The sequence below is a fragment of the Chenopodium album genome, chromosome 26, assembly GCF_948465745.1.
Source record: "Chenopodium album chromosome 26, dcCheAlbu1.1, whole genome shotgun sequence".
Classification (NCBI taxonomy): domain Eukaryota; kingdom Viridiplantae; phylum Streptophyta; class Magnoliopsida; order Caryophyllales; family Amaranthaceae; genus Chenopodium; species Chenopodium album.
This window is the reverse complement of record NC_137859.1, coordinates 37,172,832-37,193,576: the sequence shown is the minus strand read 5'-3', so window position 1 is coordinate 37,193,576 and position 20,745 is coordinate 37,172,832. Positions and strand designations below refer to the sequence as shown.

General features: G+C 37.1%; 1 protein-coding gene across 1 annotated transcript; it reads left to right on the top strand.

Moving 5' to 3' along the window:
• Positions 1-492: 492 nt before the first annotated feature.
• On the top strand, positions 493-20,589 carry LOC145616187 (uncharacterized). Its single transcript, XM_081670880.1, has 6 exons — positions 493-1,112; positions 17,984-18,139; positions 18,213-18,341; positions 18,466-18,705; positions 19,070-19,234; positions 19,727-20,589. Exons 1-6 carry the CDS (start codon positions 795-797, stop codon positions 20,231-20,233), a joined length of 1,515 nt encoding a protein of 504 aa, XP_081527006.1. The 5' UTR covers positions 493-794; the 3' UTR covers positions 20,234-20,589.
• The last annotated feature ends 156 nt before the right edge of the window (positions 20,590-20,745 follow it).

The window sequence follows — 20,745 nt, the reverse complement described above, 5'->3', positions numbered from 1 at the left end:
TCATTCCAACAATTAAAATATGATAGAAAAACCATATAGGCTACTTCATTTATGGGAAATATGATGTTTTGAAATTGTTTCTTCGGTTAATTTGTCTCAAAATAATAAGTCAGATTAGCTTAAGCATTAATTAATTCTTGTGCTGATTCTGTAACCCGAATTCGAGCCATAATCAATAGTAGCCCCGCACAACCAGAAACCAAATTAAACACAAATAAAACCTTGTCTTTAGATAGAGTCCGAAAAACTTTTTCATTAATAAGATTTGATTCAAGCAATCAAATATTATTGCAAGGCTTAACTAATAATGCAATTGACATTAGTGTTATATTGTTAAATATTACTCGTGTTATAAATTATTTACAACAATTAGACATTTTCTGCCGAAACTAACAAAATAGTACTAGTTTTGTATAGGGTTACGGACAATAGAAACGTGTTGATACAAAAAGGAGGTGTATGGCAGGGATGTAAGGAGGAGGGAAAATGGGGTTGACTTTGGCAAAAAAGAAGCACCGGAAAAATAGTAGTCCTAGTCCCCAACCTGGGGTTGATCTTTTTGTATGTTGCTTGTCTGGGCAGTTAGTTACAACTTACAACCTGGATTTGGAAATTCAATCATAACTTTATTATGATCAATTTAACCGCTTTCTTCTTCTTCTTCTTCTTTTGGCGGGCATTGAATTGAATTTCCCAATTATATGATCTGGGTTTCATCTTCATTTCCAGATTATTGAGTAATTCATTCATAAAGTTAGGGTTTGTTGATTTGATCGGTTATTTGGAATTCAGAAATGGCGTATAGAAGGAGAGCTGGGGGTGTAAGCAGGTCTACCACTTTCAAGGAATACCCAGAAGAGGAATTTGATCACGATCATAACAATAGAACCAATTCTTTTAAATTGAAAAAAGATAAAGATGATGATGATGATGATGATTCTGCTGGATCCTTGGCTGCCAGAGCCACCCGAGCCTCCGCCGCGCACCGCGATTCTTCCGGCTATGGTTCTGCTTATGCATCTCCCTCCGCTGCCGCTGCCGCCACCGCTGAACCTCCTCCTTCTCTCTCCCTTCGTAATTCTCAACAATTCCGATCCATTTCCTTTTCAAAGGTACTCTTTTTCCTTCTTTACCATTGTTTGTCTTGTAATTCGCAATTAAAACTTGGTTTATGCTTTGCTTCCTATAAGGGATACTTGTTGAACGTGTTACTCTTGTTATGCAATTCCCAATCTGTTTGTCCTGTAATTCCCAATTAAAAGTTTATGCTTCTTTTTAATGGCAAGCATTCCATCTGCATTTTTATATTTAATTTAATTGAATGTAGCAAGAACAAAGATATCATCAATCCAGCTTTGTTGCATTTCATATCGAGCTTTAATCAGCAACAATACAACACATTTTTATGAAGGCTGTCTTACAATCTTACTTGACAGCACACCACCAAAGCACTTACCAACTGCTAGACACCATGCCTTTCCCTTATCATTATTCGACCAACTTTTTAACAACTGATAAAACCAACAGCTAAACACACTGATGACAAATTTGACCTAGGAAGAATCACATTACACCCAAGTTTTGCAACTTGATTTTGTGGGTTTCTGCTGATTCAATTATCTGTGGCCATTGCCTTCACTGCTTGATCTGCATACCACTTATCTACTTTCATTATTCCCCCTCAAGCTCTCTCAACTTGGACAAAAGCTTGTTATTTTGATTGGTGGGCAAACACTTAGTGAATATGTCTGTTAACTAATTAGATGAAGAACCATATGTGGGAGTAGTGCAACCATCTGCTGTTTCATCCCTAAACAAGTGATGATTAGTATCCGCATGCTTTGTCTTCTTAACAACGATCGACCTTGATCTTATGGGAAAGGTTAGAGTAAGAGAATACTTGTAGAGACTTAAAAGATGGTGTACTATGCCTGAGTGTAGTGGAGGCCCAAACGGGTATAAAGGCGAAAGAGTAATCAAACCTCAGGTTTTATCAAGTAAAGCCAATGCTTAAAGGCTTTTGGGTGCCCTCAACCTATTCTCAAATTGTAACTAGGTAGGACGAAGCAACTGTTTTGTTGAGTCGTGCCACAGAATTGAGAGCTCTATATGGGCCAAATTTGGTAAGAAGAATTGGCGATGCGGGATGAACCGAAAGCCAGGTTATAGTGCCAAACTACACACTAACCTAGATACCACAATGCGTGTTGTTCGATTAAGACAACAATGGCATGGAAGTTGAAATCCCCTAAGGAGTGTGTTGCCTAATCAACTAGCCCAAAAAATGGAATGCACTAAAGTGCGTGACCTGTAGCAAATATTCAAATGAGAACTTTGAAGGCCAAATAGGGGAAAGGTTCCATGTTTTAAACAGGTGAGGACAACATTAGGGAGTGGAGATGTTAACGGGGATCTGAGAAGAATTATCTTTTTTCGTTTAACAACTTGCCCATCATGATAGCTCATTCGGAGGTAGGGTCTAGCGGCAATAGCACTACACGTTTTGTGGTGTTCGATGTTCCCCTGTTGGCCCTTGAAAATTGAAAGACCAAGTGTTGACCATACCTTGGTCGTACTTCGAACCTAATCAAGTCTCTAAGATGAACAACCTGTAGTCGATGGAACGATATACATAAGTGAAGTCAACTAAATGGATCCTTAACTTCAGGAAAAGTATTGCTTCGGATAAGGGGTCCAACTCCTAAACTCGTTGGTTGTTGGTGTACAGCTCTAGTTGTTCTCATGGCGAGAGCAGGTCACCACATTTCTCCAAAGTTTATTGAGGGGAATATGACTGTTTAATTAAAATTAAGCATTGCAATAGTCCATGTGGAGGTGAACATAGCTTGATCCACCCATTGCTCCAAATTTCAAAGTAAAGAAATTAAGCCAAACGCGGGTAAACAACGAGAGAAACTATGTCTCTCTTAAGGTAAGCTAATGCCTCGTCACCTAATTAATGATGCCATGAATGGATTTTCCCGCTGTCTACTATCCAGTGAAACCGCAGCCAAGGAAATAGGCTTAGTAGAAACAAAAGCGAAGCAATTCCCCTCCCATGATTGCCTTGTGTTGATGAAGGAATGTGTAAGTTGTGAATGGGTAAATTGACAATTAAAATGCAAAGTGGATGATTACAACCACCTAAATGGACCCAAAAGGTGTCTTGTGGTGTATGGGAAACACCCTTACCTTTTTCCTTTTTGGGTTCAAACTAGTAAAAAATTGTCCAAAATTAAAGGCTATAATCCACATTTTCGAGACAATTTTAGAAATTTTTTAATAAAAGCATAGGATTCCTGGAGATTATATAAGTTGGTTTGAAATCATAACAAGCCTACCAATAAGTCAATAAAGTCCTAGAATGAGTTTGATTCATTTATGTGGCTATTTTGGAACTATGTTGCATTGGTAGTGAAGAGATGGTTATTTAAATAACCAACTTGGCATTCTAAGGTCCTATTAATGTCTATGGAGTCATTTGTCTTCATTGTTGTTGATTATAACCATTTTTTTTAGAAGGATATACTAGAGGTGATCATTGGGCAGGCCGAGATAGGCCATAAAATTCAGCCCACTTCTAGGGCCGTGCCGGGCCAAGCTTCGGGCCGGAATTTTGTGCCCAAACCTGTCCAAAATGGCCAGGACATGTGGGCTTTTCGGCCCATTTACGTGTCGGGCCAAAAAATCAACTAAAAATGCATATAAACACATTCCCAAACCCGGCCAAAAAAAATGATTTCGGGCCGAAAAAGTATGCCCAAAATCGGGCCGGGCTAAGTTTGATCAGGTCTAGGATAGACCTATAGATACACATGGTATATCTCTAGCAGCAAACTTATCAGGAATTCTACTTGGATTACTAGCTATAGCTAAGCATCTATAAGCTTTTAAGTTATCATACTAAGGTATCATGCTTCTCCAGTATTGGAATTTGGAATCCCATTTATGTATATTGCAGCCAAAGTACATTCTACCAAAATCTGAGTGGGAGCTTTGATATTAACTTGAGTGCCTTGCTCATTTCAATATTCTTTCTTTGCATCCTTTTTACCCTTCCATTCTGTTAAAGCTTGTTAACATAACACAGGTAGTTTGATGTTGAGTTTCTTTCTTAAGTGCTGCAAGTTCCTATGATCTTTACTTGTAATGTGTCTTCCCCATCTGAACAAAGAATTTTATGGCACTTCAGGCATCTGATTTCTGCTTTAGTTATTATGATTATGCACTAGAGTGGGAAAATATCTATGAGTACGCTAATCATATAAAGACCCCAAATCTATGTGAATCAATTTTGCATCTCTTGATTTGCTCTTTGCATAAGCCAGTTTGATCTCTGTCTACATTCTTTTGATTTTCTTCATTAAAGCATAACCTATCAAGAAGTGACATTGAGTTAATTCTTGAGTGGTTCGACCGTCAACATTGGTCACCATGGATGACACATTAAGGCATTAAGCTTCACATCTGTGGTCATAGCCTGGGTTCTTCTTTTACTCCCTTATAAACTCCACAAAAGTTGTTTTCTGACTTCTCTCTAAGTTTCTGCTTAATGATGCCTAGTAGCTCATTGATTAGAGGCCATGCACAACTCTTCTTTTGCCCTTGACTCTTCCACCTCTGCAGTCAGTCATGCAGTGTATCCTCCATTCCCACTTAGCTTTTGAACTAACAGAAGGACATGCTTGAAAGCAGGCACATACAACACAGTTTTAGCTAGTGTCATTTTTCAACTTCACTTCACTTCAATGTGAAATCAGTGATGTTTGGCCTGTAGAAAAGCTTACCTTTGGTTGATTCTTTGCTTTTGCCAATTTTCTAGTGTTCTTGTCATGTTATTTGATGTCCTAGTTGCCGAGTTACTATGTTCATGAAGGTGCGTGCTTCGACTTTTTACTCGACATGAGGAGTATTTCCACAATGAAGTAGCTAACTACCCCTTATTTGCTCATTCAATTCTTCATATCCCACATTATCCGGTATACCCTTTTCATTGGTTTTTTTTTTTTTTTTTTTTTGGGTAAAGGCCTTTCTATTGGTTGGAATCAGCTTCATCAACTAATTTATTTGCGGTGTAGATGATAATAGCACCCTGATTTATGAGTGGGGTAAAAAGAATGGATACCAAACTCAACTTTTGACAAGTTTTTTTCTCCAATAAGTTTCTTTCTTATGGGCTTCCAAAAAGTGGGGAATAGCCCAAGAGATTGGAACATGGTTGGGTAAAATAGAGGGATGATTGTTTGACACTTTGCCATATGCCAAATGAGGTTTGTGGGGGTATTTTTCCAATTTTACCTTTTTACAACCTACGCCTCCTTTTCATTAACTCAAGGGCCACCATGAGACTATACATGACTGACTAGTGGTCATATTTAGTTCCAAACAGTATTATATGGCTCCTATACGCATCCCTACTATTATGAGGATTTTTGACACTAGGTCTAAAACATCTAAAATTGGTTCAAAATCATGGATTTTTACCTTTGCTTTTTGACATTTGGACTTTTTTGGGGCTTAAAATGAAAATGGGTTGAGCGGAAGGCAGCCGCTTGAGTTGTTGTAACCATCCAATTTGCCTTTAAACTGTCAATTTAGTCATTTATTTACATGTGTATCTTAATTAATTTAAAGCCATCACGGGCTTTTAAGTGGTCGACTAATAATCATTTATGGTTTTAAATAACATTATATGATCCCGAAATGTATCCCTTATCTCAAGGATTTCAAAACCAGGTCCTGAAACATCTAATACTGGTCCAAAGCGTGAAGCCTTTGGTTAATTTTGGAATTTGTTGGAGTCGAAAACCAAATTGGTCGTGTTCTTGCCATGAACTCCACGAGACACCTCGGGAAGCCATTTGAGTGTTTGGTACTATCCACTTTAACTTTTAACATTCAATATGGTTGGTTTAGTATACATTTCTTTTCATTGGCTATAGGTCACCACAACGCCTCAATGTGAAAGACTAATAGTCATATATGATTCAAAACATTAATATATGACCCCAAAATGTGTCTTATACGATTTCGTGAGTTTTCCATTCCGGGTCTTGAATAGTAATATGATTATCCATAGTTATATCATATTATCAAACCAAATCATTGTTATGGTTGTATGATATCATTTTATTTATATGACATCACTCATACTTTTATGACATCACTATCGTGAAGTCACATCATATTATAATATGACATCATATCACTATAAATATATTTACATAATATGACATCGTTGACATCTCTATAGTCAAGTCACATCACTTCATTGTACCTTTATAACATCATTATATATATATATATATATATATATATATATATATATATATATATATATATATATATATATATATATATATGACATCATTATAATCAAGTCAAATCACATCATAATACTTTTATGACATCATTATATTTTTTGAATTTCATTATAGAGTAAAATCTCATTCTTGATACTTTAGAGGCATCTTTATCGGTGTCTTATGGTTTCAGACCACTTTATGTGAACCTAGGATTCACCCCATGCATTCGGTTCATTTTTTTGAAAAAATGTCAAAAATAATCCTGAAATTATGTATTATAGCCTTCACTTTTAGATAATTTTCCACTTTTTTGTCCCACTGAGATGCTTTCCATGGACCTTAATACACCCAGGGAGTCCATTTGGGTGGGTAAAACCATCCAATATGCCTTTAAACAGTGAATTTACCCGTTTACAACTTTCACTGATTTCATAAACTCAAGCCTACCACAAACATTTATAACAACATATAATGATCATATATGGGTTCAAACAGCATTATATGACCCCGAGATGAATCCTTTATTATCTCAAGACTTTTCAAATCCGGGTCTGAAACCTCCAAAATTACGCAAAAGGTGTGGATAATAGCCTTCAATTTCTGACATTTTTTGGCCTGAAAATACAAATTGACGAGATGTTTACCATGGACCTTAATACCCTTCGGGAGTCCATTTGGGTGGGTGAAACCATCCAATTTGCCATTACCCATCCAATTTACTCGTTTTTGTACACGTCTTTTGTATTGGCTATAAGCTTTCACGGGGCCTTTATGTGGCCGAATAATGGTCAGTCGAACACTATTATTTGACCCTTTGATGCATCCCGTAGTGTTTCGTAAATTTCTAACACCGGGTCCCGATACCTCCTAAATTGCTCCGATTTCATGTATTATAGCCTTCAAATTTGGCTTCTGCATATCATTTTTTCACCTAGTGAGGTAATTTCATGGGTTCCCAAATGGCCTTGGTAGTCATAAATAGTGTGTCCCCATCCCTCCACCACCCAGCCATCCCTTATCATCCCTCGCTGGTGCGCTAGCCTCCCTTATCTTTTTCTCTCCTCTATTTTCCCCCTTTCTCTTTCTCGTTTCCATGGATCCTGGATATCCTTATCCTTCCACTCAACTTCTTTCGAAACCCTAATTTCTGTAACTTCCTCATTCCAGATTTTTCCACAACCACCATGAAAACTTAAATCTCGAGATCAAGCTGAGACCTCGCAATTTGAAGAAACTACAATTACACAAAGAAGGCATGGCATTTTGTTTCCATTATTCTATTACTTGTTTGACTTCTCTGCAAGAACTTTCTGCCGCTAGGGTTTTCGAGAGTGGAGGGTTTTTTCTAGCGATTTTCAAGGGGAATGAGGTGGGTTTCAAGGAAGGGGAAGAGATGGGCTAATCAACGTTGGATGTCGGCGGGGTCGGGGGACAGGTGTGGCGCCGGCGATGGGACAGGGCCTTGGGTGTGGGGGAGGGTGGAGTGGGTTGGCTTTTAATTATTAAAGCAATGAAAATCTAACCATAGTTAATGATTTTAATTTAAAAAATTATTATCTTTGGTAATTAATAATACAAGGTTACCAAAGATAATAGATCTTTTTGCAATTTACCAAATATATATATATATATATATATATATGTATATATATATATATATAAAAGAAGTTTGATATTATCAAAGAAAATTTTTCATTCAAAAATAGCTACAAAACTTAATCAAACTCATTGTTCAGACTTTATATACATTTTCATTGGCCTTTTATGGTACCAAACCAGCTTATGTGACCCAGGGGAGACACCCACACTTTTATTCCAATGTTAGAAAAATTTTCTTAAAATTGGCACGATAGCATAGAATATAAAAGTTTATTTTGGTTAATTTTAGACTTTTGGATCCGAAAAGGAAACAAGTTGGAGTGTTTTCCATAGACCCTAAGACATCTTGGGACTCCATGTTGGTGGTTGGAGTTGTTCACTTTGCCTTTAAACTGCGAATTTTACCTTTTTACAACCTACACCTGCTTTTCATTAACTCAAGGCCACCATGAGACTATACATGACCGACTAGTGGTCATATATAGTTCCAAACAATATTATATGGCTCCTATATGCATCCCTACTATTATGAGAATTTTCGACACTAGGTCTTAAAACCTCTAAAATTGGTTCAAAATCATGGATTATTACCTTTGCTTTTTGACATTTGGACTTTTTTTTGGGCCCGAAATGAAAAATGCTCGGGTTGCTTCCTATGGACTCCACAACACCTTAAGAAGCCGCTTGGATTGTTAGAACCATCGAATTTGCCTTTAAACTTTCAATTTAGTCATTTATGTACATGTCTCTCTTAATTAAGTTAAAGCCACCATGGGTCTTTATGTGGTCAACTAATAATCATATATATATGACCCTCGAAATGTATCCCTTACAATCTCAAGGATTTCAATACCAGGTCTCGAAACATCTGATATTTGTCCAAAGCGTGAAGCCTTTGGTTAATTTTGGAATTTGTTTGATTCGAAAACCAAATTGGTCGTGTTCTTGCCATGAACTACACGACACCCCGGGAAGCCATTTGAGTGTTTGGAACTATCCACTTTGTCTTTTAAAAGTCAATATGATTGGTTTAGTATAAGTCTCTTTTCATTGGCTATAGGCCACCACAATGCCTCAATGTGAAAGACTGATAGTCATATATGATTCAAAACATCAATATATGACCCTAAAATGTGTCTTATACGATTCTACTTCGGGTTTTGAATAGTAATATGATTATCCATAGTTACATCATATTACATGTGTTCTTTTCCATGATAAGACGTTACATCACTATAAATATATTTACTTAATATGACATCGTTATACTTATATGACATCATTATAGCGTCACATCACTTCATTATACCTTTATGACATCATTATATATATATATAACATCATTATAGTCAAGTCACATAACATCACATCGCTGTACTTATATGATCTAGGAGTCACCCCACGCATTTAGTTCAATTTTTGAAAAAATGTCAAAGATTGTCTTGAAATCGTGTATTGTAGCCTTCAATTTTGGACAATTTTACACTTTTTTGACTTGGAAAAAAAAATTTCTAAGATGCTTACCATGGACCCTAATACACCAAGGGAGTCCATTTGGGTGGGTAAAACCATCCAATGTGCATTTAAACAGTCAATTTACTCGTTTACAACTTGCATTGATTTCATCAAGTCAAGCCTACCACAAACATTTATGACAACATATAATGATCATTTATGGTTTCAAACGGCATTATATGACCCCGAGATGATTCCCCAATAATCTGAAGAATTTTCGAATTCGGGTCCCGAAACCTCCAAATTCACTCAAAAGGTGTGGATAATAGCCTTCAATTTTGGAAAATTTTGACATTTTTTCGCCCGAAAATAAAATTTGGCGAGATGTTTACCATGGACCCTAATATCCTCTGGGAGTCCAATTGGGTGGGTGGAACCACCCAGTTTTTCTTTAACCATCAAATTTACCCGTTTTCGTACACGCCTTTTGTATTGGCTATAAGATTTCATGAGGCCTTTATGTAGCCGAATAATGGTCATATATGGGTCGAACACTATTATTTGACCCTCAAATGAATCCCGTAGTGTTCCGTGAATCTCTTACACTGGTCCCGACACCTCCTAAATTGCTCCGATTTCGTGTATTATAGCCTTCAAATTTGGCTTCCGCGTATCATTTTTTCACCTAGTGAGGTAATTTCATGGGTTCCTAAGGGGCCTAGGGAGTCATAAACAGTGTGCCCTCGTCTCTCCACCACCCAGCCACCCCTTCCCATCCCTCGCCGGTGCGCCAACCTCCCCCATTTTTCTCTCTCCTCTAGTTCCCCCACTCTCTTTCTCTTTTTCACTAGAGTGTACCCATGCAAAATGCACGGGATATATATTACATTAGAAAGATACTGTAATATAAGAAAAAAATACATTTAGAATACGGGAAGTTGATTTTAATGTTGTAACTTAGACTCTATTCTTTTGAGATGTTGTGTTCTATTGTGGACTTGTGTTTTACTCTTGAACTCTGCTTAGCTCTGCTCTACTGAATATTAATAATTTGTTGACACTTGTTTTACCCTACTGACTGCTATGCTGAAATCTGATGTTCACAACCTTATAAGAAGCGTGCTGCACATTTTTTCGTTTTGATGATTGAGAAGTTGAAGTTGTTTAGAGTGTAGTCCCTAAAAAATGCATATAATTAAAGGGTTGGTGATTTTGAGTGTTATGGTGAATTTTTTATAAAGGATCTTATACACGTTGTCGGTGGCCACGCAATGTGACCAACTATTATGAGGTTTACTCTGTCAAAGCTATAGAGGTTATAGTGTCATACAGAATACTCGATTAGTGTCATAGGGGTTATTTCATCAGTGCTTTAGGAGTTAATTTGATCTTTTGCAAGTAATTATTCGGCGAGGCCAGTCACGCAAAAAGCGTGCTACAAATTTTTCGTTTTGATGATTAGAGAAGTTGAAGTTGTTTAAAGAATAGTCCTTAAAAAAAGCATATAATTGAAGGGTTGGGAATTTTGAGTGCTAAGGTGAATTTTTTTTATAAAGGAACGGTATACCCGTGCTAATACATGACATTTTTTTTTTTTGAGCACTGCTAATACATGACATACTATATACTACGCAAAAAAAAATAAAATAACATAAAGTGAAATGTTAGTAGTAGTCCCTTGAAAAAAGAAAAAAAAAAGAAAGAAAAAGTAGGATGGGAAGTAATTGATTTTTGTATTTTAAAATTTAAAAAATAAATAAATAAAGAAGTATTGGGGTGGGTAGTTATTATTATTAAAAAAATATAAAAAATAAAAAATAAAAAACCTGATGCATGAGAGTCGAGGATTGAGGTTTTGAAGAAACCTCATTCACTTACTCTACAATTATAATATAGATATGTCCTAGAAATCCTTAACTTTACTTAATTTCTTTCAAAACCCTATTTTCTTCAACTTCCTCATTCCAAATTTTTCCACAACCACCATGAAAACTCAAATCTCGAGCTGAGTTGCAGAAACTATAATCACACTAAGAAGGAATGTCGTCTTGTTTCCGTTATTCTATTACTTGTTTGTCTGACTTCTCCGCAAGAACATTCTGCCGCTAGGGTTTTCGAGGGTGAATGAAGGGGCGGGGGGGGGGGGGGGGAGGTTCTAGCGATTTTCAAAGGGAAGGAGGTGGGTTTCAAGGAAGGGGAAGAGATGGGCTAGTCAACGTTGGACGTTGGCGGCGTTAGGGGATGGGTGTGGCGCCGGCAAATGGGACGGGGACTAGGTTGTGGTGGAGGGGAGGGTGGGGTGGGTGGGTTGGTATTTAATTATTACATTAATGAAAAACTAACCATAGTTAATGATTTTAGTTAAAATAGTTGCTACCTTCGTTACAGGTTATGTGCAATGATTAGACATTTTCCCTCTCTGCTTTATGTCAAATCGTTGCACATAACATGTAACGGAGGTAGTATTATCTTTGGTAATCAATAATACAAGGTTACCAAAGTAATAGATCTTTTTGCAATTTACCAAAGATATATATATATATATATATATATATATATATATATATATATATATATATATATATATATATATATATATATATATATATATATAAAAGACGTTTGATATTATCAAAGGAAATTTCTCATTCCAAAATAGCCACATAACTTAATTAAACTCATGTTCAGACTTTATTTACATTTTCATAGGTCTCTTATGGTACCAAACTAATGTTGGAAAAAATTTCCCAAAAATTGGCACGATAGCATAGAATATAAAAGCCTTTTAGTTTTGGTCAATTTTAAACTTTTGGATTCGGAAAGGAAACAAATTGAGGTGATTCCCTTAGACCCTAAGACATCTAGGGACTCCATGTTGGTGGTTGGAGTTGTTCACTTTGCCTTTAAACTGCCAATTTCACCTTTTTTACAACCTACGCCTCTTTTTCATTAACTCAAGGCCACCATGAGGATATACATGACCGACTAGTGGTCATATATTGTTCCAAATAATATTATATGGTTCCTATATGCATCCCTACTATTGTGAGAATTTCGGACACTAGGTCCTAATAGGCTAAAACCTGTATAATTAGTTTAAAATCATGTATTATTACCTTTGCTTTGGGCCCAAAATGAAAAATGGTTGGGGTGCTTCCGATGGACTCCACAACACCTCAAGAGCTTGGATGGTTAGAACCATCGAATTTGCCTTTAAACTATCAATTTAGTCATTTATGTACATGTCTCTCTTAATTAACTTAAAGCCACCACGAGCCTTTATGTGGTCGACAAATAATCATATATGGTTCTAAATAACATTATATGACCCCGAAATGTATCTCTTATAATCTCAAGGATTTCAATACCAGAAACATCTGATATTGGTCCAAAGCGTGAAGCCTTTGGTTAATTTGGAATTTGTTGGAGTCGAAAACCAAATTGTTCGTGTCCTTGCCATGAACTCCACGACATGCCGAGAAGCCATTTGAGTGTTTGGAACTATCCACTTTGTCTTTTAACAGTCAATATGATTGGTTTAGTATACGTCTCTTTTCATTGGCTATAGGCCACCACAACGCCTCAATGTGAAAGACTAATAGTCATATATGATTCAAAACATTAATATATGCCCCCAAAATGTGTCTTACACGATTTTGTGAGTTTTCAATTCCGAGTCTTGAATAGGAATATGATTATCCAAAGTTACATTATATTACATGTGTTCTTTTCCATTGCTATTATCAAATCAAATTATTATTATGGTTATATGATATCATTTTATTTATACGACATCACTATTATCAAGTCACATCATATTATGATGAGACATCATATCACTATAAATATATTTACATAATATGACATCATTATACTTATATGACATCATTATAGTCAAGTCACATCACTTCATTATACCTTTATGACATCATTATATATATATATATATGTATGAAAATGATGTCATTATAGTCAAGTCACCTCACATCATTATATCTTTTAAATATCAAAATAGAGTCAAAACTCATTCTTGGTATTTTATAGGCATCTTTATCGGCGTCTTATGGTTTCAAACCACCTTATATGAACATAGGAGTCACCCTATGCATTCATTTCATTTTTTAAAAAAATGTCAAAAATTGTCCTCAAATCGTGTATTATAGCCTTTAATTTTTGGACAATTTTCCACTTTTTTTGGTCCCAGAAATAAAAATTGCTTGCTGAGATGCTTTCCATGAACCTTAATACACCCCAGGAGTCCATTTGGATGGGTAAAGGCATCCAATATGCCTTTAAACAATTAATTTACCCGTTTACAACTTGCACTGATTTCAGAAACTCAAGCCTACCACAAACATTTATGACAACATATAATCATCATATATGGTTTCAAACGGCATTATATGACCCCGGGATGAATCCCTTGTTATCTCAAGACTTTTCAAATCTGGGTTTCGAAACCTCCAAAATTACTCAAAAGGCGTAGATAATAGCCTTCAATTTTGGAAATTTTCGACATATTTTTGCCCGCAAATTAAAATTGTCGAGATGTTTACCATGGACCTTAATACTCTCCTGCAGCCTATTGGGTGGGTGGAACCATTCAATTAGCCTTTAACCGTCCAATTTACCCGTTTTTGTACACGCCTCTTGCATTGGCTACAAGCTTTCATGGGGCCTTTATGTAGCTGAATAATGGTCAATTATGGGTCGAATAATATTATTTGACCCCCGAATGTATTTCGTAGTGTTCCGTGAATTTCTGACACCTGGTCCCAATACCTCCTAAATTGGTCCGATTCCGTGTATTGTAGCCTTCAAAGTTGCCTTCCTTATATCATTTTTTCACCCGATGAGGTAATTTCATGGGTTCCCAAAGGGCCTTGGGAATCTTAAATAGTGTGCCCCCGTCCCTCCACCACCCAGCCACCCCTTCCCATTCCTCGCCGGTGCGCTAGCCTCCCCCGCCTTTCTCTCTCCTCTATTTATCCCTAACCTTCAACTCAATTTCTTTTGAAACTCTAATTTCTTCAATTTCCTCATTCCAGATTTTTCCACAACCGCCATGAAAACTTAAATCTCGAGCTCAAGCAGAGACCTCGCAATTTGCAGAAACTACAATTACATTAAGGAGGCATGGCATTTTGTTTCCATTATTCAATTACTTGTTTGTTCTTCTCCGCAAGAACTTTCTGCCACTAGGGTTTTCGAGGATGGAGGACTGGAGGAGGGGGACTTTCTAGCGATTTTCAAGGGGAAGGAGGTGGGTTTCAAGGAAGGGGAAGAGATGGGCTAGTCAAGGTTGGACGTCGGCTGCGTGGGGGGGCGGGTGTGGCGCCGGTGGATGGGACGGGGACTAGACTGTGGGGTAGGTTGGTTTTTAATTATTAAAGTAATGAAAAATTGACCATAGTTAATGATTTTAATTAAAATAGCTATTATCTTTGGTAATCAATAATACAAGGTTACCAAAGATAATAGATCTTTTTGCAATTTACTAAAGAGATATATATAAAGTGTGATATTATCAAAGAGAATTTCCCATTCCAAAATAGCCACATAACTTAATCAAACTCATTGTTCAGACTTTATATACATTTTCATAGGTCTCTTATGGTACCAAACCATCTTATGTAAACCAGGGGAGACACCCACACATTCTTTCCAATATTGGAAAAATTTCTTAAAAATTGGCACGATAGCGTAGAATATAAAAGCCTTTTAGTTTTGGACAATTTTCAACTTTTGGATCCCGGAAAGGAAACAAGTTGGGGTGTTTCCCATAGACCCTGAGAAATCTCGAGACTCCATGTTGGTGGTTGGAGTTGTTCACTTTGCCTTTTTGCCACTTCTACCTTTTTACAACCTACGCCTACTTTTCACTAACTCAAGGCCACCATGAAAATATACATGACCGACTAGTGGTCATATATAATTTCAAATAATATTATATGGATCCTATGCGCATCCTTACTATTATTAGAACCTCTAAATTTGGTTCAAAATCATGGATTATTACCTTTGCGTTTTGACAATTGGACTTTTTTTGGGCCCGAAATGAAAAATGGTCGGGTTGCTTCCTATGGACTCCACAACACCTCGAGAAGCCTCTTAGATTGTTAGAACCCTCCAATTTGCCTTTAAACTATATCATTTATATACATGTCTCTCTTAATTAATTTAAAGCTACCGCGGGCATTTATTTGATCGACTAATAATCATATATGGTTCTAAATAACATTATATGACCCCCTAAATGTATCCCTTACAATCTCAAGGATTTCAGTACCAGGTCCCGAAAAATTTGATATTGGTCCAAAGCGTGATGCCTTAGGTTAATTTTGGACTTTGTTGGACTCGAAAACCAAATTGATCGGGTTCTTGCCATGAACTCCATGACACTCTGGGAAGCCATTTGAGTGTTTGGAACTATCCACTTTGTCATTTATAGTCAATATGATTGTTTTAGTTAACGTCTCTTTTCATTGGCTATAGGCCACGACAACGCTTCAATGTGAAAGACTAATAGTCATATATGATTTAAAACATCAATATACGACTCCATAATGTGTCTTATCAATTCAGTGAGTTTTCAACTCCGGATCTCGAAACCTCCGAATTTGATCTGATCATGTACTTCTTCAATTTGGTCTCTTGAGAACATGTTGGGAACCGACAAGTTAATGCATCGAGGTGCTTCTTGGGACCCAAAGGGCCTTGAGAGTCCTACTTGGTGCCTAGAACCATCTCATTCATGCCTTGGTGACTTGGTCCATACTTAATCATGTCTTAAGATGCCTTCCCCTCTCTTGCCTTCTCTTGGCCTTTTCCTTGCCTTTGCTTTGGCCCTAAGGTGAGCCAAGACACTAACCTCAATTGCCAAAAACAGTATTTTTTGTGGATGAGGTGGTTTTATGCCTTGTCCTTGTGTATGTTTTGTGCCCATGCCACACGCCTACAACATGGTTGTCCCTTGGCTGAGATCCATCATCCAACACCCTAACACTTATGTGTTGTGCCTTGGCCCAATCCCATACTTAGCATTTACTAACACCAAAGGTGCATCGCTACCCTCATTTAGCAAGATAAGGTGTTTTTAGGGAGGAGAATGGGGGAGAGGGATGAATCAGAGCGATATAGGGCTGAGTATCAGTCGATCATTCCAATTGTTTTGCTTGAGCTCGATTCACCCTGGCCTTGTGCATTGGCAACTTATTTGCTTCCACCTCTGCCTGTTTTGCTTCCACTATTCCACCAACTGTTTCTACCACCTCTAGAATTGCTGAACTGTTCTTTTCCCTTGGGTTTTTCATCCTTTTGGCCTTGACTCTTGGGATGCTAATTGGGATATCCTATAACTGTCCAGCACTTATTTCTAGAGTGTGCACTTCTTCCACCAGTTGTGCAGCTTGCATTTGTTCCCTTGCCAGACACTGCCAAGATTCATTCTCTTCTTTCAATGGAAGGAGTATTTCTCTCTGTGATTCCTTCGATTGAAGTATGTTACAGGCAATATCATATCTGCTGGTGGAAGAGTTGACATCATAAGAATAGACTTCTTTGAAATCCATGTGCATTATCTAAATTGATATAGCTTATGTACCTCCTGCTGCTTGGCTAGAGGCTAGAGCATCTTACAAATGCACTTGTCTCACTGGTGAATGGAGGTAAAGTGTTTAGGTTCTCGTCCCTATCGCAATCTTCTTGACTCGGTGTTGTATTCAGTTTTGGTTTTTCTTTTGTCGCTTTGTTTCATACATAGCCTTGCTGAGTATATATTTCCTGGATCCATTGGTGATTGTGCATCTCTAGCTCTCTTCTGTAGTAGCTTCCTTATGTCAGCACAAGAGCTCAAATAAACAATAGACTTCTTAATGGAATCATTCACATTTGTAATAATTTAGAAATAACCAATTGCATGTATACCATGCTTCATTCTTCACAGAACCTGTTGCATCTATTTTTATTGTCCCTGTAAGGTGTCCTTGCAATTTCTCAGAGGATACACTATTGCTTCTGTTAGATGAATGCAGGAGCAGGACTAGTTGTATCTGTGGTCTTTTTTTTCCTTGACATACACAACTACATAGTGAGAACTAAATACTCAGAAAACTTTTATGCTAAAGATTTAAGCTTAAAAATTTTGCGAAAAGAGAATTACAGGTACATCGAATGCTTGAAAGTTATAGAGAGGTCGAGCTATGTCGAACTTGAGCCCTGATTTCATGAAGTCGCAATATATTAGTACTCATAAATAATCTGATTGATTGAATGTTGCAAGAACACAAAATTTCAGCAACCCAACTTTTTTTCATTTTGTCTCAAACTCTAATGAAAAATAATACAATGCATTTATATGGTGGCTTGCTTACTTGACTTCACACCACTAAAACACCAATCAACTGCTAGAAACTGGATGATTCTACCAGCTTTCTGACACAAGACATAAATTAATGCTAAAGACAATGGATGACAAACTTGACAGCTACATACTAGGAAGTATCACATGACACAAAGTCCTGCTACTTGTTTTTTGTGGGCAGCTGGTGCAATTATCTGATGCCATAGACTTCATTGCTTGTATTGCATAACCAATTGTTACTTTCATTGTTATAATACTGTAGGGATCCGAGAGCAGTTCAGTGAAAGACTCAGAAGACCCTAAAGATGGATTTTGGGGTATCCTGGCCAGGAAGGCCAAATCAATTCTTGATGAAGAGGATAAGCAATTTCAGTCTTCTACTAAGATTAAGTCACAACTTCATGATGAGGATAATCAGGTCTCTGCTTTTACTGCATTTTTCTTTTTGTGCTACTAGAATTTTCTAATTAACCTTTTTCTTATCTTTACAGATCTACCAATCCCATCATCAGTCTTCACAGACTGGCTCAAAGATAGATAATGCTCGATTGAGGAAGCGCATCGATGCCATTACTTCTTCCCTTAATAACCTTGGTGATACCCTTGGCAATGCTTTTGAGGTTGTCCGCCCATTGCCTCACTTTCTGGCTTCACTCATTTTCTACCTCTGCTTGTCATCTGTCTTAAGTTTTTTATATTTTTTTTCATTTTTTTTATTATTTATTATTATTATTCACTTTGCAGGAAGGTCGTACAATCATGGAGCACAAGACTGCTGATATTATTCAAGAAACTCGCAGTAGGACAGCTGATTTCATCCAAGAAACACGCAAACTCCAACTTCGTAGAAGAGGAGGCACTACTTCAGATACTCCTGATCAGGCAACTGTTGTGCACAACACTTCATGGCAGCGACCAGTTCTTCAGCCTGTGCAGACAAGTTCACTAACCAATCAAGAAACACAACTCAAAGCTTCTCGCGACGTAAGGTGCCAAATATGTAATAGTGTATTGCTAGTTATTGCGGGAACAATGAAATACAACTAGAGAGAGTGTTGCCTTTCTGAAACTCCTTGCTTAGTTTTATCTCTCATCTTAGTTTTTGGCTTAATGAAACTTAAAACACTTAACAGTTGGTTCATTTTTATCAATTTGAAGAAAAAATGAAGAGGGTGAGTGAGCAGTAGATAGTTTGATCTGAAAAAGGTTCAGTCTTGTAGGACAATTCTTTCACTTATGGCCTTGAGGCTTGAGCTGGTTCACTATGGTACTTAGTGGAACTAGGTTTATCTACATCCTACCATCTTTTTAGTGAAGAGCATCACTTTATATTCTATTTGGTTTACAGGTTGCAATGGCTACTGCTGCCAAAGCAAAAGTTCTTCTACGGGAGCTTAAAACCGTGAAAGCTGATTTAGCCTTTGCAAAGGAGCGTTGTGCACAACTAGAAGAAGAAAATAAAAGACTTCGAGAGAGTCGAGAGAAAGGAGACAACCCTGCTGATGATGATCTGGTATGCCTCACTTCTTAGTGTTTCATCGAGAACTTTCAGTAAGATCATTTAGCTTTTAACCTGCTTGGTATAAGGTCATATAAAAATGGTAATTACTAATGAGTGTAATATTATAGAGAAAAATATGTGTATTACATCTACACTCTCAAGTACATGATTTCCCTCAGTGTTTTTTCTTTTTATTCTTTTTTTTTTTTTTTTTTTTTTTTTGGGTAAATTTTCAATGTAGAAAAAACATGTTTTGGGGAATAAATGATTGTGCAATATAATAGCATTCACTGATTCACATGAAATTTTCCTTGACAATTTAATTACTCACTACGACACTACCATTTTCTCAACTTATGACCTTGTTCTGAACATGCACATTAGTATTCTTACATTTGCCCATCTATATGAAAGCATGCCATAGCATGTTCCATGAGATTCATCACTTCTGTTATTTTGCCTGACATTGTAATAATGAAAATTCTTATGCTTCTTAATTATCAGATACGTCTACAGCTGGAAACTCTTTTAGCTGAGAAGGCTCGTCTGGCTCATGAAAACTCTGTATATGCACGTGAAAATCGGTTTCTCAGAGAAATTGTTGAATATCACCAACTGACAATGCAAGATGTTGTCTATTTAGATGAAGGTGCTGAAGAAGTCACAGAAGTTTACCCATTCTCTATTGATGAGGCCAAGGTGCTGTCGAGTACCCCAACATCACCAATATCCCCAAGTTTTCTTCCAAAAGTTTCCTCCCTCGACTTTCCAGAGGAACACACAAAGGAAGTTCCTAAAGAGGTATCTGACATCACTTCATCATTACTCATATCTCCGTCTTCACCTCCTAAGATTTTCTCTAACAGCTACTCACCCCAAAGGACAGAATCCTCAGAAGTTCCAACTTCACAACTAGTGGTGTCTGATGGAGAAATAAAAGTTTTCTGTTATAGTGAACCACAAATTGCTACAGGTGAAGCTCCTCACAGACCTCCGGCTTCATCTCCTTAATAATAAAATGCCGCGTTCTGTCACCTTACGGATACCTCTGGGTAGCCAATAGGCCATAGATATTGCACTTTTTGCTATTTTTGCCCCTACCCCTTTTTTCTTTCATTTTTTTCTTGATCAATTCTTTTGGGAGGTATTGCCTGGGTCAACAATTTCCCACTTTGTTAAATAATGTATCTAATCTTATTTTGGCTTATCTAATGCTCTCCAGCATGGCTAGAACTCTTCAGTTTTTGTAAGGGAGAAGTTCAATAGCTTGATTATAATTTTGCACAGCTTGTTTAAAGCTTTGTCGGCTTCTTCTGTCTCCTCTAGTTGAGTTGAATGGAAACTAAACTCCTTTGACCTTTCTGGTATATTATCGTGTTTTTTGTATTTCATGGATGCAACTTCTTTGACAATTTCCTCTAGTAATTGGTACAATTGTACAACCAATAGCTACAATGGTGCATTGTTGTTTTAGCTTGATCTTCGGCTACTTGAAAAAACTTGCTACACCATTGAAAGGTGTG